The sequence below is a fragment of the Hylobates moloch genome, unplaced genomic scaffold (assembly GCF_009828535.3).
Source record: "Hylobates moloch isolate HMO894 unplaced genomic scaffold, HMol_V3 SCAFFOLD_6, whole genome shotgun sequence".
NCBI classification, from domain to species: Eukaryota; Metazoa; Chordata; class Mammalia; order Primates; family Hylobatidae; genus Hylobates; species Hylobates moloch.
Window position 1 is genome coordinate 81,052,200 of NW_026652281.1, and position 26,355 is coordinate 81,078,554.

The following is a 26,355-nucleotide window of genomic DNA, read 5'->3' on the forward strand; positions in this document are numbered from 1 at the left end:
GGCAGCCAGAGTGGAAAACCGGAAGAAACCATCTAACGTGGTGCAAGGGAGGCGTAAGGCAATGATGGTGGGGCGTGGGGGTGGAGGGTGCCATGCCCAGGCTACAGAATTACATCTGTCTATCTCCCATGCCTCTGCCACCACTCTGAATTCCTGGAAGGGGACCAACCCAGCTACCTCAGTTTCCTCAAGGCACTAGCCCTGTGCCAGGCACACAGTGGGGCCCAGAGAATGTAGGCCGCAGGGCCTCGAAGGCCAGGCAGCAAAGGCTTCGTGCCAAGAAAGGTCTGGGAAAGGAGCCCACTGGGTCTGGGCCAGCCCTTTGATTCCTGTGACCTCCAGTGAGTCACTGCCCCTCTCTGTGCCAGTACAATGCACGCTTGGCCCACACTTGGCCATTGAGTTTGCACTTCACTAAAGGGCTGTGGGAACGATGGCAAGGATAGAGGAAAGCCAGATTAGGGAAGACACTGGCTCTCAGAACCTTAGGGATCTCGGTCTTGAGCCACTCATCCCACTTCTGCCCAGCATCTAAGGAGCTTGAGAGGGTGGAGCAAGAGTAAGAGGATTCCATGCTCACCCCCAACAGGGTCCCAATGTCTTATCAATGCCCTGGTCCTTCCGGGCCTAAAAGCTCCACTTCTGGGGCTCTATCCTCTGGTGGCTGCAAGGACAAAGAATCTGAGGTCCTGAAAGCCAAAGACCTAAGAGGAACTGAACAAGAAACCTGGGAGAGGAGCACAGAGTAGCGCAGTTGGGGGTGTTTACACCGCAAGCAGAGTCCAGGCAGGGAGGCCACAGGACACCTGACAGGCACCTCCAAGGAGGATCTTCATGGGAGCACTCAGGGACCAAGACAAGTCCAAAGGGACTGTGGAGAAGGCCCCTGGGCTTCTGGCCATCAGCACAGCCAAGGCCCCAGTACACAACTAAAGGCTTTTATTGGGAAAGGGAAATTGACTGAAAAATGGCCTCCAATTTCCTCACTGCCTGAGACACTTGGTGCCTCCTCCACAAAGTCCACGAAAGACGGGCCCACCAAACTGGGCCCACAGCAAGCTCAGGTGTAGAGGTCAAAGTCAATGCGTTTGGAGTTGTAGAACTGACCACCAGCAGGGTCCAGCTTCCGGCAATAAACACCATCCGGGAAGTAGCCTTCACTCACCCAGGTCTGCAAGGAGAGGGCAGAGCTGGGGAACAACTGACAGGAGCGGGGGAAGAAGGGATAAGGCAGAAGGAGGGAGAAAGCAGCTCACCTGCATCTGGGCGCTGGTGAAAGGCCCATACAGCTCGGCATCCCCCGTGTTCTCCCACTTATATTCCCACATCACGTCCACCAGACCATCTCCCAACGACTCTGCTTCTAAAATAACAGGCAAAGCCATTTGGCCTCCAGTGTCGCACTTCCTACCCACTGCCCCCTCCTCTGTCCTCCAAGCTCACCTCCTCTCTGGGTAGGGGTTGGGGTCTCCAGTTCCTCCTCCGCCACCTCCTCAGCAAACATGTCCAGGGAGGGTGGAGGTGTGGGATTGTGGGGTCCCAGTGTCTGACACCCCAAACCCTTCAGACGCATAGCCAACCGTTCCCTCGTTTCCTGGTACACGCCAAGGTTGCCCCGGGCCACCATCTGGTCGGCCAACCCGGAGAGCCGGTCCAGGCGCTGAGGGGAACTGGGTCGCCCAGGCCCCTTGCTCCCTTTGCCTCCTCCTCGGGCCCCCAGACGCCTCAGTGCTCCAGCCACTGTCTCTCTAGGCAATAGGAGCTCCAAAAGTCCCTCCAAGAGGGCTTGGGCACTCATTGGGGTCTGGCCCAAGCTGTCCTCCTCCTCCGAGTCTGAGGCCTGGCGCTGGCCAGGTGGCCGCTCCCGGATCTTCACCTGTAATGGGAAGATGGAGTGATTTCCCACGAACTGCCATGGGAGCAGGCCTGGCATCTGCCACTCCCAGTCCCCAGCCACACCAGCCCCTGGGCCGCACCCAGTCAATGTTGTCCAGCCAGCTGTCTCGGATCTGAGCATCCCGGTTCAGGAAGTAGTTGCCATCGGCATCAAAGTGGCCTTCCTCCATCTCCTCCTGCAGGTTAAAGGGTGTGATCCGAACACCCCCCTCGCTGGGGAGTGTGGCTGCCTCCTGACCTGCACCAAAGACACAGGTGCCCTTTTCTAGGCATGGAAAAAAGAGACCGGAGCCTCCCTCGCTCCACACCACCAGAGGCCCCTACTTGTTTCTCTAGCAGAGGGTATTCTTCGGTACAGCTTACCTTCTACATCCTCTGAGGCCAAGATGTCATATTTGCTGGACCCCCCATCATCATCATCATCCTCCTCATCGCTATCCAAAGAGTGTTTGCCTTTGAAGCGGCTCCCAGGACCCCCTGACCCAGCCACAGGGTCCACCAGCTGTGAGCAGGAGCCAGGAAGTCGAGAAATGCAGGTTACTGGCTACCTCCCCAAATACTTCCGAATCTGGACCCAAATATTCCCCAAATATTTCAGGATCTCGACTACTTCCCCAAATATTTCAGGACCCACACTGAAGACACTCCCAACCCATTCCTCAGAGAACCTGAAAAAACTAGGCTTTTCTCTGCCTGCCCGCCCCGCCCCGCTCCCGCCAGCTTTCTTCCTCCTCAGGCTTCTAGCTCCTCTTTCCCCCACACAAAGCAGTCTGGCCCCCTCACCTTCTTCTTGGGGACAATGATTTCATCCTCATCCTCCTCATCTCCCACACCTTGGAAGGTCACTTTCCTCTTTGGCATGACGGGGCAAACAGGTGTTTCTCAAGCTGAGGAAAGGATGCAGAGGAAGGGAACGCGGTGAGGAGGGGACTCGCCGCCAGAGGACCCAGCAGAGCAAACATTTTTCCTGGTCTATGACCGGTACAGTTTGGGAGCGGAGGGAGCACAAAAGCAGGGGCCGAAACGAAGCTGGCAGCCAGGAGGCCTCCAGGACTTGCGTCTAGCATCCGCGAGTTAAATGGGGCGGGGACGGAAGGGCGGACCCTCTAGATCCCCGGACCCTGGCCGAAATGAGACAGGCTTCACCAGGTCACCGCCCCCAACTCCAGCCCCCGCAGTCTGCGCGCCACCGGCTCCACGGGCTGACCCCCGCCCTCTACCCTGGCTCTCTCGGAGCTCGCCGGGCCCAGGCAGACCCAGGACCTGGCGCTCTCGCCACCCCGTTCCTCCCTGCTCCGAACTCCCAATTCCGTGTGGTGTTCCCCAACTGTCCCGGGCTGTGTACAACTTAGAGGGCCACGGGGATTCCGGCGGTCCCACCCTCGCGCGCTCACCTGTGAACCCGCAGGGGGCGAGGTGAAGAAAATAAGAGATGCTTGCGCCAGGGCTACATCCGGGGCACCCGGCCGCCATCACCCGGAAGAGGACTGCAGAAGGCGCTCGGGAAGCCCGGAAGTGGCTTCACTCGGGTTAGGGAACTAACTGGAAGAGCGGGCGGAAGTACGCGATGAGCGAGAGAAGACGCCTCCACCCTCTCTCCCGCCAGAAGTGACGTCAGTCGCGTAGGAGGACAATGGTGAGAAGAGAGAACCTAAGAATGCCTGGACTCTGACCGGGCGTGAGAAATGGCCGGAAGTAGCTTCCATTCCCTCATTCAAGCAGTAGAGGCTCTGGAGAAAAACTGGAGCGCATCTGCTTAAAGGGCCGCCCAGGGTCAGGATGGAGGGGCAAAGTCCGAGCAGGGCCAGCGGGTTGCTGCCCCGTTTTCCTGTCCTGGGTTCAAGTCACCCTTACCCCAGGGCTAAGGGCTCAGCGCCCCTACCGTCTCGTTAGAAATCCTGACTTCCCACTCCTGTGGTCCAGTGGTCAGCCCTCCTAGTCTGAGAGGTGCAGCCTTGCCCTCCCCGAGGGGAAGCCTGGCTCTCCCGATGGCCAGCCTGGAGCCCCTGGACGGCTCTCGGGGCACTTTCTGAACACAGCTCCCTTTAGGACCCAGGGGAGGCAATTTGTCCCACGCCCATACCCTGGGCGAGTTCCTGGTTTCTGAGGTGGGAGAGCCATCACTGGAGAGGTGACATTGGCACCAGTACCCAGGCCAGAAGCCCTTTGTGCCCTGCTCTCAGGTAGGCCTGGAAAAGGGCAACAGTGCCTCTCTGCAGCATGAAGCCCCCCTGAGCAAATAGGGCCTAGCAACTCCTGCCCAAGTAACGGGATGTGGCCCAAGCAGAAGGGGGAATTGGGGAGGTAGTGGGGGGTCAGCCCTTGTGCTGGGACCCCTAGCTCTTGACACTCGGAGGCTGCATCCCCCTAAGCCAAGACTCTGCCCAGGCAGCACCTGCTGGAGCCAGACGAGGATAGCATGAGAGTTCCCTTACTCTTCCCCCAGGCAACTAGATGGGCCACTTCTCTCCCCCTGGGGGTTTCCTCCCATATTGGATCATGATGAAACCGCACAGAAAGTCCGTGCTCAGTTTCTTCCATGGTTACAGAACACAAGCCCCAGACCAGGAAGGTACCTTGCTAAAGAAGGGGACCCGAAACCGCAGCTACCAGCGCCGATGGTTCATCCTCTGAGGAAACCTCCTCTTCTACCTAGAACACTAGACCGACCATACACCCCTGGGCCTCATCCTGTTAAGAGAACTGCCAGGTGGAGCCACACCTTAAGGCCGCAGAACCCTATGCCTTTACCATCCTGACCCCTGGTGTGGAGGGCACAGTTGGGCGGGCCTACAAGCTGGCTGCAGAAACCCAGGAAGAGCTGGAGACTTGGCTGTGGGCACTGGCTGGCGTGAGCTGGAGGCGGCTGGCTGGGCTGCTGCCCCCCCCCCCCCCCCCCGCCCAACCAAGACCCAATACTGGGAGCTGTGCCAGGCAGCTGGTCAAGAGCCCATCTCATCCCCAGAGGACAGTGGCTTTCTAGCCACTGTGAGTACCCCCTCCAGCTTCCAGGAGTTGCATGAGCACTTTGGGAAGGAGATCCGGGTGCTGCAGGTGGTACAGAGAGCTCCAGGCAGCCAGTGACAATGGAGACAGCAGATCCCAGGCAAAGATGGAGTAGGAGCTCAACCAGTGTCTGATGAGTGATTGAGAGATGGACCCAAAGCCAAGAGGTACCTACTTGCCAAGACAGCAGACTGCTTCAACAGAGACCCAGGTCCTGGCTCTGTCCCTCCCTCCCTCGTCCTTACCCCATCCACCCCTCATCAAATAACAAGGTAGGAGACAGGCCCAGATACAACAGCAGGTTCTTTTCCGATTCCTCAAAGCGCTGCGTGGGGTGGGGGCAGAGACAGAAGAGAATGTAAACATTGGGTTCCACCCCCTGGAGCTCAAGGGAAGACCCTTACCCAGATAGGGACTAACTGGAGGGTGGAAGGGAACAAGGTGAAAGGTATGGGTCCTGGTGAGACAAAGCAGGGGGGCCTGAGAACACAGAGCAAGGTGGGTTTGGAGGGAGCACAGCAGGGTGCAGGAAGAGAGATGGGGGACATTTCCTATTCCAGTGCATGTCCCCTTAAATAAACTGGGTACAGGAGCATTATAGGAGAACCAAAGGACAGAAGACAAAGCGAGCACCCCCACCCCAGGCCAACCCCATCCTCTGTACATAATTACAACACAGAAAGGTCCAGAAGGAGAGCCCTGGCCAGGAAGGCGGGGAGACAGGGAGGGCTGAAGACAGGGAAAAGGAAGCCAGCTCCACCTCATGGTAAGGGGAGCCATGGAGTGTAAGAATCTGAAACTGCTGACTCCCATCACCAGGAGTCACCCCTGGGATGACAACGGGCCATTCAGGACAGCACCTAGGAGGGGACCCAGAGGGAACTGGGGCAGGAGCGGCAGAGACCCCAGCTGAGGCTCATGGGAGGTGAGAGGCTCCAGACTCATTTGCAGCTGCCCATCTGTCCTGCCCATGTAGGGATCAGCAGCTGGCGAGGAGATGGGGAACCAAGCCACTTTCCCCAGCGAGGGACAGCCTGACAAGGGGCTAGGGGGTGGCACGTCGGGCCAGGCCTGTTCTTGGCTGAGGGAAAGAGGGGGGCCATGCAGTCCAGCCCCAGGGCAGAGGTCAGAAGTAAGCGTCCTGCCGGGCCTCAGCTGCTGAGGGCCTGTCCCCACCATCTTGGGGGCCTGGGGGCCCATCTGCCTTTCGACGCAGCGAAAGCTTCCGGCCTTGAGCCTTCTTCTCCTGCTTCTGCCGCTCCTTCTCCTGCTTCTCTCGCTCCTTTTCCTGCTTCTCTCGCTCTTTCTCCTGCTTCTGCCGCTCCTTCTCCCGCTCCTTCTCCTGTTTCTGCCGCTCCTTCTCCTGTTTCTGCCGCTCCTTCTCCTGCTTCCGGGTCTCCTTGCTGGAACCCAAGGGGGTGCTATTGCCAGTGGGTGAGGGAAGGGATGGATGCAGTCCCTCAGCAGTGACCACAGGCCCTGGGGCAGGCCCAGCACTGGCTCTGCGGACGGGGGGCGGCGGGGACGGAGCCCCTCCAGCTGCCCGGGAGCCTCGGCTCTTGAGGCCAGGGAGGCTGAGGAGGCTGGAGGAGGGGCCCAGGGGTGGCTGCTGCCGCCGGCGCTCCTCGTGGATGGCCCGGGACCCATGCAGTCGCCGTGAGGGCCGATACTGCAGCTCCCCCCGCGTTTCCCGCCACTTCTTGAGCTGGGCTGCATTCTCCCGCTCAATCAGTGCTTCTGTCACCGGCAGATTGGTCACCTGGACAGAGAGGAAATGCGTACCAGAACGGAGCTGAGGGTGGGAGCGGGCTGAGGCAGGCAGGGGCTGTGTTGAGGGCACAGGCCTACCTCATGCACCAGGAAGTCCTCCTGCATGCACTGCTGGGGCAGGTTACGCAGCTGCTCCATGGTCTCATACATGCCTTGGCAGGAGCGCAGCTTCTCCACTGAGCCCAGCGTGTGGCGCAGCAGGACCAGGGCCACCCGGAAGATGATCTTAACGCCTGCAGGGGTGAAGAGTAGAGAGCACGGGGTGGTCAGACCCAGGATCTCAGCCTGTCCTGATCAGGACAGACTCACAGCCCCCATCCCCATCTACTGCCAATCTCAGATGAGGAAACTGAGGCCCCGTGAAAGGACAAGAGCTGCTATCAGTCTCAGGATCTTGGCAGGGAGAGCAGGCTCTAAGTTGGTGGCAGAACTAAAATCAGGCCTGTTTCTCCAGCCCTCAGCTGCTTATGGTGAAACCTCCACCCAACAAGTACCTTTTGTCCATGGACCACCAGAAATACGACAGAACCCCTGGTAGCCACCATAGAAACCCCAGCCCCGCATGGCCTGGAGGGCCACAGAAGTACCTTCACAGAAAAACATGTCCCAGACACGCAGCACCGACGCCCAGGGCAGGGTGCGGGCGAAGATGCACATGAACCACTCCGTCATGTAGAGCACAGGGTCGATGCGCTGCCGCCGCAGGTGGCGATGTGCCAGGGGGGAGGCCCGGCGCAGGAGCGCAAAAAAGATCTCCCCGTCCAGCTGAATGGCCTCCTGCAGGTGGGACAAGCCATGAGAAGAGGGCCAAGTCAGCTGTGCCCCCATCAGGGGAGAACTGGCCAGCCCTGTGGGCAGAGGCCAGGAAGGCCAGGGTGGGGCAAGGCAGGGACCTCCCTGCAGCCTGGAGGAAACGCCACAGCCCCAGATGCACCCAGCCTCCAGACACTCACCAGCCCTGCACTGTAGTAACCTGGGAGGTACTTGTCGCAGATCTGCACCAGGCACCAAAAGGCTTGCTGAGAAGAGCAAGAACAAGGAGTAGGGGTGGGGCCTGAGAAGCAGGGAGCAGGGAGCTCCCCCATCACCACTGTAGGCTGAGATCCCCCCTGCCCCTCCCGGCCCAGGACCAGGGCGCTGACCTCCGCAGGCATGTGCATGAGCAGGACTGCGGCCACAGGGGCCTGGGCCTGGCAGTAACCCTCGTCAGGCCGGTAGATGGTGTAGGCCTTCAGGATTCGGTACAGGTCCTGTTGCCTGTGGGGGTTGGGGAAGACTGTGAGGGCAGTCACAGGGGCTGAGAGCTCTGTCCCCAAACCCAGTTCCAGATTCGTCCCAGAGCTTTACCACCAGGCTCCTCCATCCATCTGCCCAGTCCTGCTGAGTGAGCTTCAGCTAAAGGCTCAGCCCACAGCACAGCACTCCAGGCCCCAGGGCTCCGCCTTTGGCTACATATTCCACATGCTCCAGGCCATCCCAGCACAGGCTGCACCCTCACCCTCCTTCCTCTGCCACATCCCAGAAACCTTCCAGGTCATTTTCTCCAGGAAGGTTTCCACAGCCGCAGCATCAGCCCTCCTCTAGCACTAAATGTCTTTGTCACCCCAAAGCAGGAGCTCCCCAGGGCAGGGCCTGCCTTATCAGTCTCACTGGATTTCATGGTTCTTGGGGAAGGTTTGCAAGCCAGCTGTGCCTCAGCCCTTTCTTTTGTCTCTGCATCCAAAAGAATAAAATCTGTACCCTAGACCTGCTCCTCTTGAGGGTGCCCCACTGCCATGTCCAGGACTTCTATTCACTCAGCCCCACATCAGAAAAGAGCCCCTTCCTCCAAGCCTAAGCAGTGCTGCACCCTGAATTCCATTCCTGCCTGCTCCTCTCCACCTCCACAGCCATTCGCAGCTCAGACCTCCATTTCTTGCCCATAAAAAATGACCTCCCAGATCCTCTCCCTGCCTCCAGTCTGACACATCCTCCTCCTGACCACTTCCCAGAATAGCTTTTCCCAAAACTCCAGGCATTCAAGTGTGATCTTCATCTGTATTTTATCTGCATACCACCCTACTATTATTTACTTGACATTTTTTCTCCACTTTGCAAAACCATCCACGAAATGACAGGTTTGATATGGTTATTTTACCTAATGCATATTAAAATAAATATGTAACTTCCACAAGCACCCACGCCCATCACCCACCTGCCTGATTCCGTGTCCCTGCCTTCTCCCTGTTGCTATGGGTGAAGAGTGTGATCCTGGCAAGCACTTCCTTTCCACTTGGGCCCAGGATCCCATCCCCTCTCGCGTGTACAGGCCACCACTCCAACAACCCTCCCCTTCCTCCTGCACTATCAATTTCTCTCTCCACCATTCCCACAAGCATACCCACATGCTGTTATTTATTTGAGTTTCAAAAAAAAAAAAAGTCTCTTCACCAGGCGCAGTAGCTCACGCCTATAATCCTAGCACTTTGGGAGGCCAAGGTGGGCGGATCACCTGAGGTCAGGAGTTCGAGACCAGCCTGGCCAACATGGCAAAACCCCGTCTCTACTAAAAATACAAAAATTAGCCAGGTGTGGTGGTGGGCACCTGTGATCCCAGGTACTTGGGAGGCTGAGGTGGAGAAACACTTGAATCTGGGAATCTGGGAGGCAGAGGTTGCAGTGAGCCAAGATCACACCACTGCACTCTAGCCTGGGCGACAGTCCAGCTCTGTCTCAAAAAAAAAAAAAAAAAAAGGTCTCTTTACTCCTCTCTTCCCTCCGAATACCACACTGTTTCTTTCCTTACCTATAGACTCACTGTCTTCAATTTCTTTCCTCCCATTCTCCAGTCAGGGTTTCACCCACTGCTCCACACAAAACTGTTTTTGTTTGAGACGGAGTTTCACTCTCATTGCCCAGGCTGGAGTGCAATGGTGCGATCTCGGCTCACCGCAACCTCTGTCTCCCAGGTTCACGCAATTCTCCTGCCTCAGCCTCCCGACCATGCCCAGTTAATTTTGTATTTTTAGTAGAGACAGAGTTTCTCCATGTTGGTCAGGCTGGTCTCGAACTCCTGACCTCAGGTGATCCGCCTGCCTCAGCCTCCCAAAGTGCTGGGATTACAGGCGTGAGCCACTGCACCCAGCCACAAAACTTTTTTTTTTTTCCCTTTGAGACGGAGTTTCGCTCTTGTTGCCCAGGCTGGAGTGCAATGGCACGATCTCGGCTCACTGAAACCTCTGCCTCAGCCTCCCGAGTAACTGGGATTACAGGCACCTGCCACCACACCAAGCTAATTTTTTTCTTTTTTTTGAGACAGAATCTCCTCTGTCACCCAAGCTGGACTGCAGTGGCGCGATTTCGGCTCACTGCAAGCTCTGCCTCCCAGGTTCACGCCATTCTCCTGCCTCAGCCTCCCAAGTAGCTGGGACTATAGGCACCCGCCACCATGCCCGGCTAATTTTTTGTATTTTTTTAGTAGAGACGGGGGTTTCACCGTGTTAGCCAGGATGGTCTCGAACTCCTGACCTCATGATCTGCCCGCCTCAGCCTCCCAAAGTGCTGAGATTACAGGCGTGAGCCACCACGCCTGGCCTTTTAAAAATATTTTTGGTAGAGATGGGGTTTCACCATGTTGGCCAGGCTGGTCTTGAACTCCTAACCTCAGATGATCTGTCCGCCTTGGCCTCCCAAAGTGTTGGGATTATAGGCATGAGCCACTGCGCCTGGCCACAAAACTGTTTTTAACATGGTCACTAATGACTTCTCCAGTGTTTAATCCAGAGGTCAATTTTCGGGCTGGACTTTATTGGACCCTTCAGCAGCATTTCACACAGCTGATGCTTGAAACCTCGCTTCACTTTGCTCCCAGTCACATGCTCCTGGTCCTCCTCCTACCTCTAGCTTCTCATTCCAGTCTCCTTTACCAGCTCTTTCTCATCTTCCCATTCTCAAACTGTCGGAGCTGCAGGGCTCAATTGTTGGACATTTCGCATCAATTCCTTTTGTATCTACATTTGTTGCCTTTGTGACTTCATCCAGTCTCATGGGTAAGATTTAGTCCCTCTATAAGTTGACGACTCTTAATTTCCAATTTATCTCCAGTTTAAACATCTGCCCTGAAATCCAGGTTTATGTATACTGTACACTGAACTTACATCTCCATCTAGAAGTCCAATAAGCATTTTAAACTTAATGTTCCCTGCCGGGCATGGAGACTCATACATGTAATCCCAGCACTTTGGGAGGCCGAGGTGAGCAGGTCATTTGAGGTCAGGAGTTCAAGACCAGCCTGGCCAACATGGCAAAACCCGTCTCTACTAAAAATACAAAACTTAGCTGGGCATGGTAGCGGGCGCCTGTAATTCCAGCTACTCAGGAGGCTGAGGCAGGAGAATTGCTTGAACCCGCGAGGCGGAGGTTGCAGTGACCCGAGGTGGTGCCACTGCATTCCAGCCCTGGGCGACAGAGCGAGACTCTGTCTCAAAAAATAAAAATAAAAAATAAACGTTCCAAAACTGAGCTCCTGATATGCCCCCCACAGCTACCTTTAGCCCATCTGTATTAGTAAACAGCAACTCCATTCTTCTCATTTCTCAGGCCAAAAACCCTACTCCCCTCTCTCCTCTCACACTGCATGTCTAATCCATTGGCAAATCCCTCTGACTCAACCTTCAAAATATATCCAGAATCCAACCACTTCTGCCCATACTCCCGCTGCTACCATGCTGGTCTAGCTCTTACCCCTTTCCTGGATTACAGGAAGTCTCCTAACTGGTCCATTTCTGTCCTTGTCTCCCTATAGTCTGTTCTCAGCATGGTAGCCAGAATGACCCTTTTAAAACATAAGCAGGATCAAGTCATTTGTAACCCCATCCCCACTCACATTCTCTATTTCCCTCTTGCTTTAAACTCCTCTTTAGGCCCAGGCATAGTGGCTCACGCCTGTAATCCCAGCACTTAAGGAGGCTGAGGCGGGCGGATCGCTTGAGCCCAGGAGTTCAAGACCAGCTTGGGCAACATGATGAAAACCCATCTCTATCAAAAAAACAAATAAAAGTAAAAATAAAAATAACCTCCTCTTTAATGCTTACCATCATTTCACATACAACATACTTTCCTTTCCCTGATTTATTGTTTGTCCCTACTAAAATATAAACACCATGAGAGGAGTTTTTGGTTTTTTGTTCACTGCAATCATTTGTGACTAGACAGTGCCTGGCAGATAACAGATGCTCAATAAATATTTGCTAAAGGATGAATTATTGATTAAAAAAATTGTCCGGCTGACCGTGGTGGCTCACGCCTATAATCCTAGCACTTTGGGAGGCCGAGGCAGGTGGATCACCTAAGGGCAGGAGTTCGAGACCAGCCTGGCCAACATGGTGAAACCCTGTCTCTACTAATAATACAAAAATTAGCTGGGTGTGGTGGCGCACACCTGTATCCAGAAGAAAGAGGTTGCAGGGAGCAAAGATCATGCCACTGTCCCCCAACATTGGCAAAAAGAAAAAATCACGCAAGAAAAAAAAAAAAAAAAAAAAAAAGAATAAAAAATCCATCTGGCCAGGCACAGTGGCTCACACCTGTAATCCCAGCATTTTGGGAGGCTGAGGCAAGCAGATCACTTGAGTTCGGGAGTTCAAGACCAGTCTGGCCAACATGGTGAAACCCCGTCTCTGCTAAAAACACAAAAATGAGCCGGGCACGATGGTGTGCACCTATAATCCCAGCTACTCAGGAGGCTGAGGCATGAGAATTGCTTGAACCTGGGAGGCAGAGGTTGCAGTAGGCTGAGATCACACCACTGCATTCCAGCCTGGGCAACAAACGGAGCCTCCATCTCAAAAAACAAAACAAAAAAAAGTCCATCAGAGAACTCCCTAAGATGATCATCTTGTATACTACTAGGGAACAGTATATACTGACATCTGGAGGAAGCTTGGTCTATAGAACAAAATTCCAAATGCTTTGGCATAGCATTTAAGGGTCCCTGGTGATCTTTTCCATAACCCCCAGGCAGGAAAACCCTGCCCCACTGCTGTAGTTCCCACCCCTCCAAAACCCAGCCCAAATGCAAGCTCTTCAAAGGAGCCTGGGATGTGCCCCCACACACAACCCGAGTCAAGTCTCCTTCCCAGGACAGTTCCTTTGACATGGCTTGACACTTAGTCCATTACAGATCGCTCTTCTACAAGTCCTGAAGGGCAAAAACCACTTTCAACTCAGTCTTGTATCCACCTAGATAAAAGGTGGATCCTCCAGCCAATGTTTGCTGACTGATCCCCATGGTCCGGCCACCTTACCCATGCCCCCCTCGAGCAGCAAACATCTCGTGGAAAGGGAACTGGCGGTGCAGGTCCTTCTCAATCACATCCAGCCACTTGGGGTCCCCAGGAGCCCGTTCCAGCTCCTGCAGTGGGACAGTGGGGATTACCTCAGCATCTGGGGGAACTGATACCCCTTGCACAGACAGGGCCACATGTCCCCACACCTTGGAGCTGCACGCACCTCAAACTTTCCTGGGTTCTGCTCCAGAAGTTCCTTGCTATTAGACAGGTACTGCCAGGCCTTGGCTCTGAGAGAGGAGGGGATCCCCTTCCGGCAGCGCAGCTTCACCTAAGGCAAAGTGGCAGGAGGAGGACAGCTTCGAGGGCCGGCACAGCCTCCAAGCTTTCCCCAGCAGTCCACAAACTCCCTGGATACTCCCCCCCACATCCCATAGGCTTGATTCCACTGGACCTGGCCTGGACTTCTATTTTTAAAGCCATTCCCCCGCCAGGGCCCATCTATCCCCAGTGTGGTCCAGAGGGCAGATATTATCGGCTTCCTGGGCTTCCCTGGAGCACATGCTGCCCCTCCCAACCTGTGCATTGCCCTGCCCACCATTCAGCCCTCAAACCTTCTGGAATCGCCGTGACAGCCACTTATCCCAGTTACTGAACATGTCCAGCCATTTGAGCTCCCGCTGCCGAGCCACGTCCACGGGAATGGAGCTCTCTCTGCAGGGTGGGGGGAGCATGGAAGGGGTCAGTAGCAATAGTGTAAAACCTGCATTGCAGGGGGAACTAAGGCAAGCCACCTCCCCAAGCTCAAACAAGAAACTGGATAGTCTGTGAGCTACCAAACATCAGGATGTCTGGCCACTTGGGCATCCCAAGGCACACTGAAAGGGCTTCCTTCCCTAATGGATCTCTATTCAGAAGTCATATTTAAATCTCACTTCTGACACATCCAAATCTGGGGAGAGAGTATGGAGTATTTTAAAGCCACATTTTGCATTAGATCTGGATCCATTTATATAAATGGATCTATAAAATAGCTTTACCATTTATTCACTGTGTGACCTTGGGCAAATCACTTAATTTTGCTAAGCCCAATTTCCTCATCTGTAAGGTGGAGAAAGTAACAATATCTACCCGAAGGGGTCTGTTGAGAGTTTATATGAAATAACACACAGCGAAGTGCCCATTAAGTAATACCTTACTATCCATAAAATAAAATACCCTAGAGGGCCAGGCCTGTAATCCCAGCACTTTGGGAAGCAGAGGCGGGAGGATCACTTGAGGCCAGGAGTTCAAGGCCAGCCTGGGCAACATAACGAGATTCTGTCTCTACAAAAAATAAAAATAAAATAATAAAATAGGCCGGGCATGGTGGCTCCCGCCTGTAATCCCAGCACTTTGGGAGGCCGAGGCAGGCGGATGACTTGAGGTCAGGAGTTTGAGACCAGCCTGGACAACATGGTAAAACCCTGTCTCTACTATAAATACAAAAATTAGCCAGGCATGGTGGCACGTGCTTGAAATCCAAGCTATTCGCGAAGCTGAGGCATGAGAATCGCTTGAACCCGGGAGGCGGAGGGTGCAGTGAGTCGAGATTGTGCCACTGCACTCCAGCCTGGATGACAGAGCGAGACTCCATCTCAAAAAATAATAATAATAAAATAAAATACGGAACAAATGTACTTCTGTCTCTTTAGATGCAACCATCTGAGTTTTGTCCTATCAAACGTTTGCGATCCCTTGGGTCACCTGCAATTTACTCTACCTCCTCCTCCCTGAAATCACCCCAGGCAAATAAAGGACTCCCTGCCCTATTTACTCACTGTTCTGTCAGAGGTTCATACTCATGGTGCCCCCATCATTCTTCAAACAGTTACTTGTAGGAGCCAGTACTAGGAGGTGAGTGGAACAGAAGAAAGCTCGGGTCTTAAGAATCAAACCCACCTAAGTTCAAATTTCAGTTCTGTCTCTGAGACAATGGGGAGCCTTGGCAAGGGATGACCTGAGTCCCTTACTCAATTATAAAAAGACACCACCGGGCCGGGCATGGTGGCTCATGCCTGTAATCCCAGCACTTTGGGAGGCCCAGGTGTCAGAAGTGAGAAGCGGATCACCTGAGGTCGAGTTCAAGACCAGCCTGGCCAACATGGTGAAACCCTGTCTCTGCTAAAAATACAAACTCAGCCAGGTATGGTGGCACATGCCTTCAATCCCAGATACTCAGGAGGCTGAGGCAGGAGAATCGCTTGAACCTGGGAGGCGGAGGTTGCAGTAAGCCAAGATCGCACTATTGCACTCCAGCCTGGGCAACAAGAGCAAAACTCCGTCTCAAAAAAAAAAAAAACCACCACCACCACCTACATCACAAAGTTATGAGAAGACTATTGAGAAACTGCATATAAACAACTCTTAAATAGAAGGGACTCATTAAATGTTAGTTACCTTTGTTCTAGAAGCGTCTTAAACAGACAGACTATCTCTCATTAATTTGTATCCTAAGTCAGTTACAAACTCTACCAAGGGCTGGGAAGAGTAAGATACATTCTGGCCCTCAAGAAGGTTATGGCCTAAGAGGAGCGATAACTGTAATACAGTATGGGAAATGCAATGACAAAGATGTACCAAAGACACATCTAATTTGAGTGGGGGCAGTGGGTATCAGGGAAGGCTTCCTGGAGGAGGAGACATCTGAGGTAAGCCATGAAGAAATGAGTAGAACTTAGCAGGCAAAGAAAGGGGAGAAGAGCCCTCCTGGCAGGTGCACAGCCTGAATATGAAGGGGAAAGGACTACAACTAGTTCAGCAGGACCACCGCGCAAAGCACCCGGTGAGGAGTGGTGGCAAAGGTGACCAGAAAGGCTGTGCGCAGGCCAAAGAGCCTGAACTTCATCCTGTGGACAGCAGTGAGCCGCTGAACGCTGCGAAAGTAACGTGGATTACAGTCAGTCTTGCCCAAGAGGTAGAGTTCTCTGGCATGGAAGCTGATCTTAGAGGGACAAAGCTACAAAGCAGAGAAACAGCACCCGGCACAGCGCCTGGCACACAAGAGGGACTCCCCCAAACTGAATTCAGCCTGAGTTCCACAGGACAGCCTGCTATTGAGGAGAGAGCCACTGGTCACACAGATCCAGATTATTTGAGGGGGACAATTCACTCAACTGCATTAATTGTTTCTTCATCTACAAACCGAGTCCTCGTGCCTAGAAAGCACCAGGGTCAAACCTCAGTTGCTTTCCCATGTAAGACCCTGAATGTTGGTACCCAATCAAAGGCTTTCTGATTTTGGTTGGCTCATGAACCCTCCTGGAAAACTCTTCCACAGGGCTTTCCCCCATCCCTGCACACATAGCCAAGACTAAATCAATCCTACTTACTCTCCAGGATTCAGAGCAGGTTCAGCTGACTCCCTGCTCTAGGTGCGCTCAGGAAACCCTCTGGGGATCTCTACGCTAAACCCGAGGTCTTCTACTGAAACCAACTGTTTAAGTACTTGTTTTTCTCTCCAGATGATTGGCTCCTTGAAAGGACTATTTTATCCTTAGCACCTGGGACCTGACACCTGGGGGCCCAGGCGATGCTGTAGGCTGACTGGCCCAGCAGGTCAAAGGGGCACAGGAACAACGGGCAGGATCCAGAGAGGGGGAAGGAAGAAGTCAGAGGCAATCACCCCCTACCTTGGGAGTGACTCAGGCCCCGGAGAGAACTGGGAAAGAGTCAGCCCGGCTGGGGAGATGAGGAAATGGGGAAGAGGCCTCTCCCACCCCATTTACTTCAGTGCAGAAACGAGACTGCCCTGTTTCACAGCGGGGTCCTGACTGCACGGTCTCCCATCAGCCAGACTTCCCCACCTCTCTATTCCATCCCTGGAACCTAGGGCTATGGGGGAAGGGAGGTGCCTGCACCCCTCCCAGGCTATCCACCCCTAAGGGACCAAGGGTCTCTACCAGAACCCTCGCCCAACCAACCCTCCAGAATATCTGGCATGTAGCTGGAGTTCCCCATCAAAGAGCTGGGATGACCTCAGGTATCATCTCATTCAATCCACTTTATAGAGGAAGAAACTGAGGCAGGGAAATGGGGAAGCCACTAGCTCAAGGGCACACAACCCATCAAAGGCAAGGCTTAAACCCAGACCTCTTGACCCCTGGTCTGAAACTCCACTAACATGCCAATGTCACAGGCACCTCAGGATACTCAAGACACGGCAGCTCGCGCTGATCACCCCATGGATCCTCAGAGGAGGCTGGGCTGCCAGAGTCTGGGCAAAGTGTATCGTTTCGCCCTCCCCCAACCTCTGCTTCCCCGAAGCAGTCCCGCTGGGTGCCCACTGGTACTCACAGGCTGCCCGAGTACTGGCTACCCCCAAGGAAGCCATACTTGTCCGTCTTGCGCAGGGCCAGCCCGTTTATCTCTGAGTCTGAGCCCATGGAGCTCACATCATCTGCCAAGGACTCCAAGGTCCCAGACATGAGGCTCACGGAGTCCAAGTAACTCAGCGTGTCCGGGGCCTGCCCTCGAGGCCCAGAGATGCCAGGTCCCAGGCTGGACGTGGAGCCCAGGTCTTGAGAGTTTTCAGCAGGTTCCGGAGCTGGGGTCACGGTCACGACAGCTACCGGAGCCTCACAAGTCCCAGAGGGGCCTGTGCCAGGGCCTGAGGGGTCCTCAGGAGCCTGTCCTGCTGATGCTGACGTTGCTGCGGCAGCTCCATGCCCACCTGTCACTTGTCCTGATGCACTCTGTGCAGTCACTCCTGAGGCCACTGTGGTTCCCGGCTTGGGGGCAAGCGGGGGTTTGGCGGTCAGGGCCCCAGGAGCCGTTCTGGAAGGGGTCCTGGTAGGGGTCCCTGGTCCTGGGGCGGGTGAGGGTCGAGCCTCCTCTGTCTTCGGAGAGTCTGCCCCTGCGGCCAGAGCCCTCGACGTCTCAACTCCAGCCACCGCCGCGGGCTCTGGGGGTTCCGGGCCGGAGGGGACCTGCGGCTTTGGGGCTTCGGGCGAGGCCTCCAGGGTCAGCACCACCACCGTGCTGCCCGTGACAGCCGGGGCTGGGGCCGGAGCCGGAGCAGAGGTCTGGGCCGACCCCGGGACCCAGGCGGGCCGCGCCTCCCCGGGGGCCACCAGGGTGACGGGGGCCGAAGTGGCTGTAGTCACTGGAGGTCCCGGAGCCACCACCACTACGGGCCCGGCCCGGGAACCCCGGGGCGGCGGCGAGGGGGCCGCGGGGGCGCCATGACGGCGCGGCGGGGCCACCAGGGGCGCCGGGCCCGTCTCCATGGCCGCGGGCCGCCCCTCACATCCCCCCGCCGGGGAGGCCGCAGAAGGCGCCGCCCCTCGGGCCTCCCGGCGAGGCCAGCCGAGAAAGGGGAGAGGGCGAAGGGCGCGGCTCGGCGCGCGCCGGGGGCGGGGCGGCCGCTGGGCGCGCGGAGGCGGGGCAGGGGTCGGGGGGCGCCGCGCGCCGGGGTCTCTCTCGTACCCTCTCACCCCCCTCGCGCGCTCTCGCCACCGCCCCCTCCCTCCCGCTTGGGGCGAGCCGCCGACCTCGCGCCTGCGCACACGCCGCAGAGCCGGCTCCGCGGCCAGCGTCTCGGCGTTCCACGCCTGCGCGCGCACTGGCCCATCGCGCTCCTTTTTTCTCCCGCCTAGTCAGAGGATTTGGACGAATAGTGGGAGAGAGTGACCTGGGCTTCTGCCAATCGTTGGAATCGTGGGCGAGGCTCGAGGCGAAAAGGGGGTGGGTCATCATCTGGAAAGAGGAAACGGAGAAGGCGTAGGGCTGTAAGACCAGTCAGAGGACGAGGAAAGGCAGGGGGAGGTGGGACGAAAGGAATAACCAATAGAAACGCAGTTGCCTGAACCTCCTGGCCAATGAATATGACTGAAGAGTGAATGACCGCGGAAGGGCGGAGGAGGAGGTAGGGGCTGTGCGAGTAAGAAGTGGGGCCTGGAGGGTTCTTGACCAATAGGAACGGTAAAAGGGGAGCCAATGAAAAGGGGAGTAGGTGGTGGTCAAATTGACAGGCAGTGATGTCTGTTTAGGCGGTGACAGACAGCGTCCGCAGTCAATAGGAAGGGCTGAGGAATTCTTTAGGTCTCCCAAAATGGTCAGTAAGGAATGACAGCGAGAAGGAGGCGGGGCAAGCTAGAGATTAATTCACCTCGTCAGCCAATGATCGTGTTCTCCCACTTTGGCCACAGGACAGGAAAATAGCTGTCTCAGCCAATGGGAGCATCCAAAGGGCAAAGATGCTGCCAGCAGGCGGTGCCAGCCCAGGGATAGTCGGTGACAACCGGAGACAAGCCTTACAGGAGGGTGACAGCTGGGGACAGCACGGAGAAGGGGCGGGGGCATTAGTGCAGCCCTCAAACAATGAGTGCCGCGCTGCCCTTCTCGAGTCCTTTCCAGGTCCCTATTCTTCGTTCAGCTCCTGAGCCCCCCACTCTGGGGGTCTGTGGGACCCTAAGCCCCACCACAGATCCAGTGCCCTGACCCAGTACTCTCAGCCTTTACTCTAATTCTCCGATCCCGGCCCCCAACTAACCCCAACACTCCAGGCCCGGGTGGCAATAGCCAGAGCCCCCAGATCCTATAAGCAACCCATATCTCTGCTTCACCCATTTCCTGCGGGAATCCCAACCTCCAAGTCCCTCTCCTCAGTTCCCATCTATCTGAGCTCCTCCCCAGAACCCAGGCTCCAATTCCTCAGACCTTATCCCTCTGATTACCCGCACCATTTCTTCTAGTGGGGATCTCAAACCCCAAATCCGTGAATCTCCAATACCATGAACTCCCCATATGTGTGTTACTATTCTTTTGGGGATCCAAGGCCCCAGTCCCGTCAACTCCTCTCCCCTCACTGCCACATCCCTCTGTGCTCCTCATGTTCCACTGAGAACCCCGACCTCAATCTCATGAGCGCCCCAGGTTGTCCTTAGATCACAAGCATAAAGACCTGACGTTATGAGCTCCAACCTTCCAACTTCTAAATACCCTTTTCTTTCTCTGACCCCCATATTCCGATTTCCATATAGCATCCACCATCCTGGAATTCCACTGAGACCTAGCTCCCGACTTCTCAGCTCCTCCTTGGTTTCTGAGTTCTCTAAGGTCCTTCACTCCCAACTCAGCCCCAAGTCCTGTCAATTCCCATTCAGTGTCTGATCTCCTTCTCCTCACCTTCCCCATCTCCCATTTGACCCAAGCTTCCTGAGCACTCCTCCCATTCCCCTTTTTGGAGTCCTCCTCCTCTCCCAGAACCCAGTAATAAGTGGGCTCCTCCCTGGCCTGGACCCCCATGGTAACCCTATAAGGCGAGGCAGCTGCCGTCTGAGGCAGGGAGGGGCTGGTGTGGGAGGCTAAGGGCAGCTGCTAAGTTTAGGGTGGCTCCTTCTCTCTTAGAGACAACAGGTGGCTGGGCCTCAGTGCCCAGAAAAGAAAATGTCTTAGAGGTATCGGCATGGGCCTGGAGGAGGGGGGAGGGGGGAGGGGGAGGCATCTTCCTCAGGACGTCGTCGGGTCCTAGAGGGAGCAGGAGAAGAAGGAGATGGTTGTCCTTGCCAACTTGGGGCTTCCTCAGCCACTATTTTTCCAGACTTCTGCTGCATGGAGGGGACTGGGTCACTGAGGCCCAGAGGGAGAAGAGAGGGTACATCAAAGTCACACAATCAGCCAAGCTGGCTCTTGGCCAGAATGAAGTGAGCTGCCACTGGCCATCAAGGCACCTCACAGAAAGTGACCAGCTGGCTGTCCTCTTAGGGTCTTTGCCTCCCCTCCTGAGTTCCAGCCTCCGCACCAGTACCCAGAGAAAATATTCTAGACTCATACTAGATCATGTCCTTCTTCTGCATGAAACCTTTCCAAGGTTCCCCAGGGTCTCCGTCCTGTGCCTGGTCTTGAAGGCCCCTCAGGGGCTGGTCACCAGCCCCATCACAATTCTGGCAAGCTGAACACCTCTGATCTTCCATTCTCCAGGCCTTTGCTCAGGCCATGCCCTCCGCCCAGCACACCTGCTCCTCCACCTGCACCTGACTTCCTGGCCCTTGTGAAGCCACTCCCATACTCCTAGACAGGGCTGCCACGCCCTCCACTTCTGCGCTCCTGACCAGCCCTGGTATGTCAGTTTCTGCATTCATTCCTGTCTCTATGGCTAGACTGTAAGTTCCACCAGGGCAGGGATAATTATTAGTTATAAGGCAAGTTCTGTGGGATGGGAACTACATCTCCCTTTTACAGAGGGGAAACCAAGGCCCAGCACAAAATCTGAGACCACAAAGCATATCACCTCAAAAAATCCCTCTCGGCTAGGCACGGTGGCTCATGCCTGTAATCCAGCACTTTGAGCACTTTGGGAGGCCGAGACGGGTGGATCATCTGAAGTCAGTGTTCGAGACCAGCCTGGCCAACATGGTGAAACCCCATCTCTACTAAAAATACAAAAAATTAGATGCCGGGTGCGTTGGCTCAGACCTGTAATCTCAGCACTTTGGGAGGCCGAGGCAGGCGGATCACAAGGTCAGGAGATCGAGACCATCCTGGCTAACAGAGGGAAACCCCATCTCTACTGAAAATACAAAAAAATTAGGCAGGCGTGGTGACACGCGCCTGTAGTCTCAGTTACTCGGGAGGCTGAAGCAGGAGAATCACTTGAGCCGGGGAGGCGGAGGTTGCAGTGAGCCAAGATCACGCCACTGCACTCCAGCCTGGGTAACAAAACGAGACTTTATCTCAAAAAAAAAAAAAAAAAGTAGCTGGGCGTGGTGGCGGGTGCCTGGAATTCCAGCTACTCAGGAGGCTGAGGCAGAAGTATCGCTTGAACCCAGCAGGCGGAGGTTACCGTAAGCCGAGATTGCACCATTGCACTCCAGCCTGGGCGACAAGAGCAAGACTCCATCTCAAAAAAAAAAAAAAAAAAAATTCCCCTCTCCTTGAAGGGAGGTAGGAGACCCACCTGATCCCTCAGCTTCCACAGATGGCTCTTTCTCACCACCCTCACACTTACACACACTTGACTATGAACTCCACCATGTGGGGGTGGAGGGATTGTGTCTGCCAAAGTGCACCCACAAAGCCCAGCCTAGCACGTGGCACACTGTGTGTGTTCAATACATGTTTACTGAGTTTATTTTATTAATTTAAAATAGAGATGGGGGCCAGGCGCAGTGGCTCACACCTGTAATCCCAGCACTTTGGGAGGCCAAAGTGGATGGATCACGAGGTCAGAAAGTTGAGACCACTCTGGCCGACATGGTGAAACCCCGTCTCTACTAAAAATACAAAAAAAAATTAGCCTGGCTTCGTGGCACACCTATAATCCCAGCTACTCGGGAGGCCGAGATAGGAGAATCACTTGTACCGGGGAGGTGGAGGTTGCAGTGAACCGAGATCACGCTACTGCACTCCAGCCTGGGAGACAGAGCGAGACTGTCTTAAAAAAAAAAAAAAAATAGAGACAGGGGTCTCACTATGTTGCCCAGGCTGGTCCTGAACTCCTGGACTCAAGCAATCCTTCCGCCTCAGCTTCCCAAAGTGCTGGGATTACAGGTGTGAACCACTGCACCCGGACGTTTACTGGATTTAAATCTGAGCCCACCCTACTCGGGGTACAGGATCTGGTTCATTTATCTCCCAGAATGATGCCTTGGGTTGGGTCCCCTCTAAACTCTGGCACATTCTAGCCCCTCTTTGGGAGAAAGAACATCCCTTCTTGCCCAGGCCCTAGTGAGACATGCATTGCAAGACCTGCTCCCCCCTTCCTCCCCGCTGGGCTCCAGCTGCTGCCGGCCCTCCAAGAAAGGAGAGGCCCTGAGTTGGGCTATTTTGGTATCTGGGGTGGGCACCCGCAGGGCTAAGGTTACCTTGGTATGTTAAGGGCTCCCTGGGGCAGGACTATATAACCCCAGAGGGACTGCTCCATGCTGACTCCCTGCTTCTTTCCAGCCGGAGCCTCTGCCTTGCCCCCCAGAGACTGAAGACATGGTGAGTGAGAATCCTCCAACCCCTGCCCAGATCCCTTAGACCTCAGGGCAGCCTCACCCTTTGAAAGAAAGTAGCTGGTTCCCAGTCCAACAAAAAGTTAAAAGAATGCTCATCTCTTTCTCGGCATCACTGATGGAAAACAGATTGTGTGATGGCCTAAAGGATCTAATCAATGATAATCCGCCCAGACATTCAACTCACAGGGGCCCAGTCCCTCTCAAAGCCTGATCCATTCATTCCTGTACTCCATCTTCCTAAGGCCCTCTGGCACCAGCCAGGCAATAACTCCCATCCCATTTTACAAATGAGAAAGTAGAGGCTCAGGCCAGGTGCTGTGGTTCACGCCTGTAATCCCAGCACTTTGGGAGGCCAAGGTGGTTGGATCACTTGAAGCCAGGAGTTCGAGACCAACTGGCCAACATGGCAAAACCCTGTCTCTACTAAAAATACAAAAATTAACTGGGCGTGGTGGTGCATGCCTGTAATCCCAGCTACTCTGGAGGCTGGGGCATGAGAATCTCTTGAACCCGGGAGGCAGAGGTTGCGGTAAGCCGAGATCGCAGCACTGCACTCCAGCCTGGGTGACAGAGCAAGACTCTGTCTCAAAAAAAAAAAAAACCATCCTGGCTAACACGGTGAAACCCCGTCTCTACTAAAAAAATACAAAAAATTAGCCGGGCGTGGTGGCGGGCGCCTGTAGTCCCAGCTACTCGGAGAGGCTGAGGCAGGAGAATGGCGTGAACCCGGGAGGCGGAGCTTGCAGTGAGCCGAGATCGCGCCACTGCACTCCAGCCTGGGCGACAGAGCGAGACTCCGTCTCAAAAAAAAAAAAAAAAAAAAAAAAGAAAAAGAAAAATAGAGGCTCAAACAGGGCAAATGAGTGGTGGGGTCACACAGCAAGTCTGGGGCTCAGAGGAGCTAGGCTCAGGGCACTGAGAAGATAAGGAAGCTTCCACCCATTGTGGGGAATGGAGAGTTGGAGACCCAGGAGCCACAGATGGGAATTTGGGGAATGCAGTCAAAGCAAGCCCCCTCAGCAAAGAGGTCCCAAGGAAGGGGAGACTCAGGGCAAACGGATGCTTTAGGAACAGGGACTCAAAGAATTCTTAATCTAATCCACTGCCCCCAGAGAGGTGGAGGGACTGGTCCATGGGCCCCTTTGTTCAACCCTCACCCTCCAGGCACCCAAGAGGGCCAAGAGAAGGACAGTAGAGGGCGGAAGCTCCAGCGTCTTCTCCATGTTCGACCAGACTCAGATCCAGGAGTTCAAGGAGGTGGGTGAGCGGACGGGGAAACTGGAAGGCTGACCAAAAGCAGCCCTGCTGGCCTTCTCCCCAACCCTCTCCCTGGAATGTGCACCTGTTTGAAGGAGGGGAAAGGTTTAGAATTCCCTCCTCCCCTCTCTGCTTGGGGTAGAAGAGGACAGTTGGCTGAGAGCCAGTATCTGATCCGCCTGGGGTAGGGATGCTGAGGCTGGGCCATGGGGGACCTAACCCTCCCCACCCCGGCCCTCCCCAGGCCTTCACCGTGATTGACCAGAACCGTGATGGTATTATAGACAAGGAGGACCTTCGGGACACCTTCGCAGCCATGGGTGAGCCCCCTACCCCCAGGTGGGAATATTCAAGGATGCAGAGTCTAGGAAATTCAGTGGCCTTGGGTTCCAGCCCTGTCAGCTCCACCTTGGGCCTCAGTCTACCCAGCTGAAAAATGGATGGGATTAGCTGAATTAGTAGGAAGCGCAGGCCGGCCCCAGGAGCCCGCTCCAGCCCATGCTTCCCCCAACCCCCTCCAGGCCGCCTCAATGTGAAGAATGAGGAGTTGGACGCCATGATGAAGGAAGCCAGCGGTCCCATCAACTTCACCGTCTTCCTGAACATGTTCGGGGAGAAGCTCAAGGGTGAGTGGAGTGTCCTGGGTCCAAGGCCCCAGCTGCCTTTTCCCAGACCCTTCAGGGACCCATCAGCTTCATGTGCCCTCTGACTCCCACAGGTGCCGACCCTGAGGATGTGATCACTGGAGCCTTCAAGGTCCTGGACCCTGAGGGAAAGGGCACCATCAAGAAGAAGTTGTAAGCATCGGCTCCCCACCCTTCCGACCCTTCCCCCACTCCACCAGCTGCTCCCACACTGACAGCCTCCTTAAATTCCTACCAAGGCTGGGCCCTGTGGCTCAGGCCTATAATCTCAGTGCTTTGGGAGGCAGAGGCAGGAGGATTTGCTTGAGGACAGGAGTTTGAGATCAGCCTGTGTAACATAGCATGACCCTGTTTCTAAAAACTTAACTAAAAAATTCATGGACTGGCCAGGCGCAGTGGCTCATGCCTGTAATCCCAGCACTTTGGGAGGCCAAGGCAGGTGGATCATGTGAGGTCTGGAGTTCAAGACCAGCTTGGCCAACACGGTGAAACCCCGTCTCTACTAAAAATACAAAAACTAGCTGGGCGTGGTGGCGGGCACCTGTAGTCCCAGCTACTCAGGAGACTGGGACATGAGAATCGCTTGAACCCTGGAGGCGGAGGTTGCAGTGAGCCGAGATCACGCCACTGCCCTCCAATCTGGGCGACAATAGCAAAACTCCGTCTCCAAAAAAAAAAAAAAAAAAAATTCGCGGGAGTGGTGGCAAACACCTATAGTTCCAGCTACTCCGGAGGCTGAGGCAGGAAGATCCCTTGAGCCCAGGAGTTCCAGGTTGCAGTGAGCCATTATCCACTGCATTCCAGCCTGGGCGACAGGGCGAGACCCTGTCTCAAAACGAACAAAAACCCAAAAATTCCTACGAAGGGTTAGGTACTGCCAGAGGTAAGGGAGTAGTTAAGATTGTGGTAATGGGCGGTAAGATTGCATTGTCACAGCAAATGTGGACGGAGAGGGCAAAAGCGAGTGTCTGGGAGGCCAATAAAGGAAGTAGAGTGACCTGGGTTTTCGGGGGCGGCTGGGGCTGGCAACGGGGATGAGGTGCGAGGGAGTGGAAAGGAACCAGGAACCCAATCGCAACTCCCCTTGTGTCACCTCTCTCCAGCCTGGAGGAGCTGCTGACCACGCAGTGTGACCGCTTCTCCCAGGAGGAGGTGAGTGGGGACCGGGGCGGGGCCGGAGCAGCAAAGGGGCTGGGGCCAGGGAGCCTAAGGGCCTGTGCGAGACGCCCCTACGTCTTTCCCCAGATCAAGAACATGTGGGCGGCCTTCCCCCCCGACGTGAGCGGCAACGTCGACTACAAAAATATCTGCTACGTCATCACGCACGGCGACGCCAAGGACCAGGAGTAGGGGCTCCCGCTGGCCGACGCTTCTGTTCGGCCCGACCTCCACCCCGGCTCCCAATAAAATTTCACTGGTCTTTGTTTCTTATGGGCGGCGCCTTCAGAGTGTCTGTGCGAGGGCCTCGGGTGGGAGCGCCCCACAAATGAATGGATGCGGCCTGGAGGCCTGCGGGGGGCGGCCCCACAATCT

At 55.2% G+C, this 26,355-nt stretch overlaps 3 protein-coding genes across 7 annotated transcripts; 1 reads left to right on the plus strand and 2 right to left on the minus strand.

The window, feature by feature from the left end:
* Positions 1 to 922: 922 nt before the first annotated feature.
* Positions 923 to 3,437, minus strand: CD2BP2 (CD2 cytoplasmic tail binding protein 2). 4 transcript variants are annotated; one of them, XM_032155801.2, is made up of 7 exons: positions 3,291 to 3,437; positions 2,680 to 2,783; positions 2,260 to 2,398; positions 1,977 to 2,134; positions 1,444 to 1,876; positions 1,257 to 1,363; positions 923 to 1,171 (listed from the first exon to the last, which is right to left on the minus strand). In XM_032155801.2, exons 2-7 carry the CDS (start codon positions 2,755 to 2,757, stop codon positions 1,061 to 1,063), a joined length of 1,026 nt encoding a protein of 341 aa, XP_032011692.1. In that variant the 5' UTR covers positions 2,758 to 2,783; positions 3,291 to 3,437; the 3' UTR covers positions 923 to 1,060. The 4 variants fall into 4 exon arrangements, with proteins under 4 accessions (XP_032011692.1, XP_058296894.1, XP_058296893.1 ...); XM_058440911.1 differs by lacking the exon at positions 3,291 to 3,437 and adding an exon at positions 3,160 to 3,253; XM_058440910.1 differs by lacking the exon at positions 3,291 to 3,437 and adding an exon at positions 3,117 to 3,250.
* A 1,750-nt stretch (positions 3,438 to 5,187) lies between these two features.
* TBC1D10B (TBC1 domain family member 10B) lies at positions 5,188 to 18,517 on the minus strand. 2 transcript variants are annotated; one of them, XM_032155723.2, is made up of 9 exons: positions 17,274 to 18,517; positions 13,553 to 13,652; positions 13,162 to 13,269; positions 12,957 to 13,063; positions 7,815 to 7,929; positions 7,626 to 7,691; positions 7,260 to 7,449; positions 6,751 to 6,905; positions 5,188 to 6,661 (listed from the first exon to the last, which is right to left on the minus strand). In XM_032155723.2, exons 1-9 carry the CDS (start codon positions 18,203 to 18,205, stop codon positions 6,029 to 6,031), a joined length of 2,406 nt encoding a protein of 801 aa, XP_032011614.1. In that variant the 5' UTR covers positions 18,206 to 18,517; the 3' UTR covers positions 5,188 to 6,028. The 2 variants fall into 2 exon arrangements, with proteins under 2 accessions (XP_032011614.1, XP_058296892.1); XM_058440909.1 differs by having other exon boundaries at positions 5,188 to 6,305; positions 17,274 to 18,439.
* A 24-nt stretch (positions 18,518 to 18,541) lies between these two features.
* Positions 18,542 to 26,235, plus strand: MYL11 (myosin light chain 11). The gene is made up of 9 exons (XM_058440300.1): positions 18,542 to 18,662; positions 20,901 to 21,039; positions 22,866 to 22,904; positions 24,086 to 24,178; positions 24,423 to 24,498; positions 24,700 to 24,804; positions 24,897 to 24,975; positions 25,926 to 25,974; positions 26,068 to 26,235. Exons 3-9 carry the CDS (start codon positions 22,902 to 22,904, stop codon positions 26,170 to 26,172), a joined length of 510 nt encoding a protein of 169 aa, XP_058296283.1. The 5' UTR covers positions 18,542 to 18,662; positions 20,901 to 21,039; positions 22,866 to 22,901; the 3' UTR covers positions 26,173 to 26,235.
* Positions 26,236 to 26,355: the final 120 nt, after the last annotated feature.

Excerpts from the sequence above, each read along its gene's own strand:
- TBC1D10B (XM_032155723.2), bottom strand. The coding sequence starts at position 18,205 with ATGGAGACGGGCCCGGCGCCCCTGGTGGCCCCGCCGCGCCGTCATGGC. Across the intron at positions 13,653-17,273 it reads AGCCAGTACTCGGGCAGCCT|AGAGAGCTCCATTCCCGTGG; the intron begins GTGAGTACCAGT and ends CCCACCCTGCAG. Across the intron at positions 6,662-6,750 it reads AGGACTTCCTGGTGCATGAG|GTGACCAATCTGCCGGTGAC; the intron begins GTAGGCCTGTGC and ends CTCTCTGTCCAG.
- CD2BP2 (XM_032155801.2), bottom strand. The coding sequence starts at position 2,757 with ATGCCAAAGAGGAAAGTGACCTTCCAAGGTGTGGGAGATGAGGAGGAT. Across the intron at positions 2,399-2,679 it reads TCATTGTCCCCAAGAAGAAG|CTGGTGGACCCTGTGGCTGG; the intron begins GTGAGGGGGCCA and ends TCCTGCTCACAG. Across the intron at positions 1,364-1,443 it reads AACCCCTACCCAGAGAGGAG|AAGCAGAGTCGTTGGGAGAT; the intron begins GTGAGCTTGGAG and ends CTGTTATTTTAG.
- MYL11 (XM_058440300.1), top strand. Across the intron at positions 24,805-24,896 it reads GTTCGGGGAGAAGCTCAAGG|GTGCCGACCCTGAGGATGTG; the intron begins GTGAGTGGAGTG and ends TGACTCCCACAG. Across the intron at positions 24,976-25,925 it reads GGCACCATCAAGAAGAAGTT|CCTGGAGGAGCTGCTGACCA; the intron begins GTAAGCATCGGC and ends ACCTCTCTCCAG.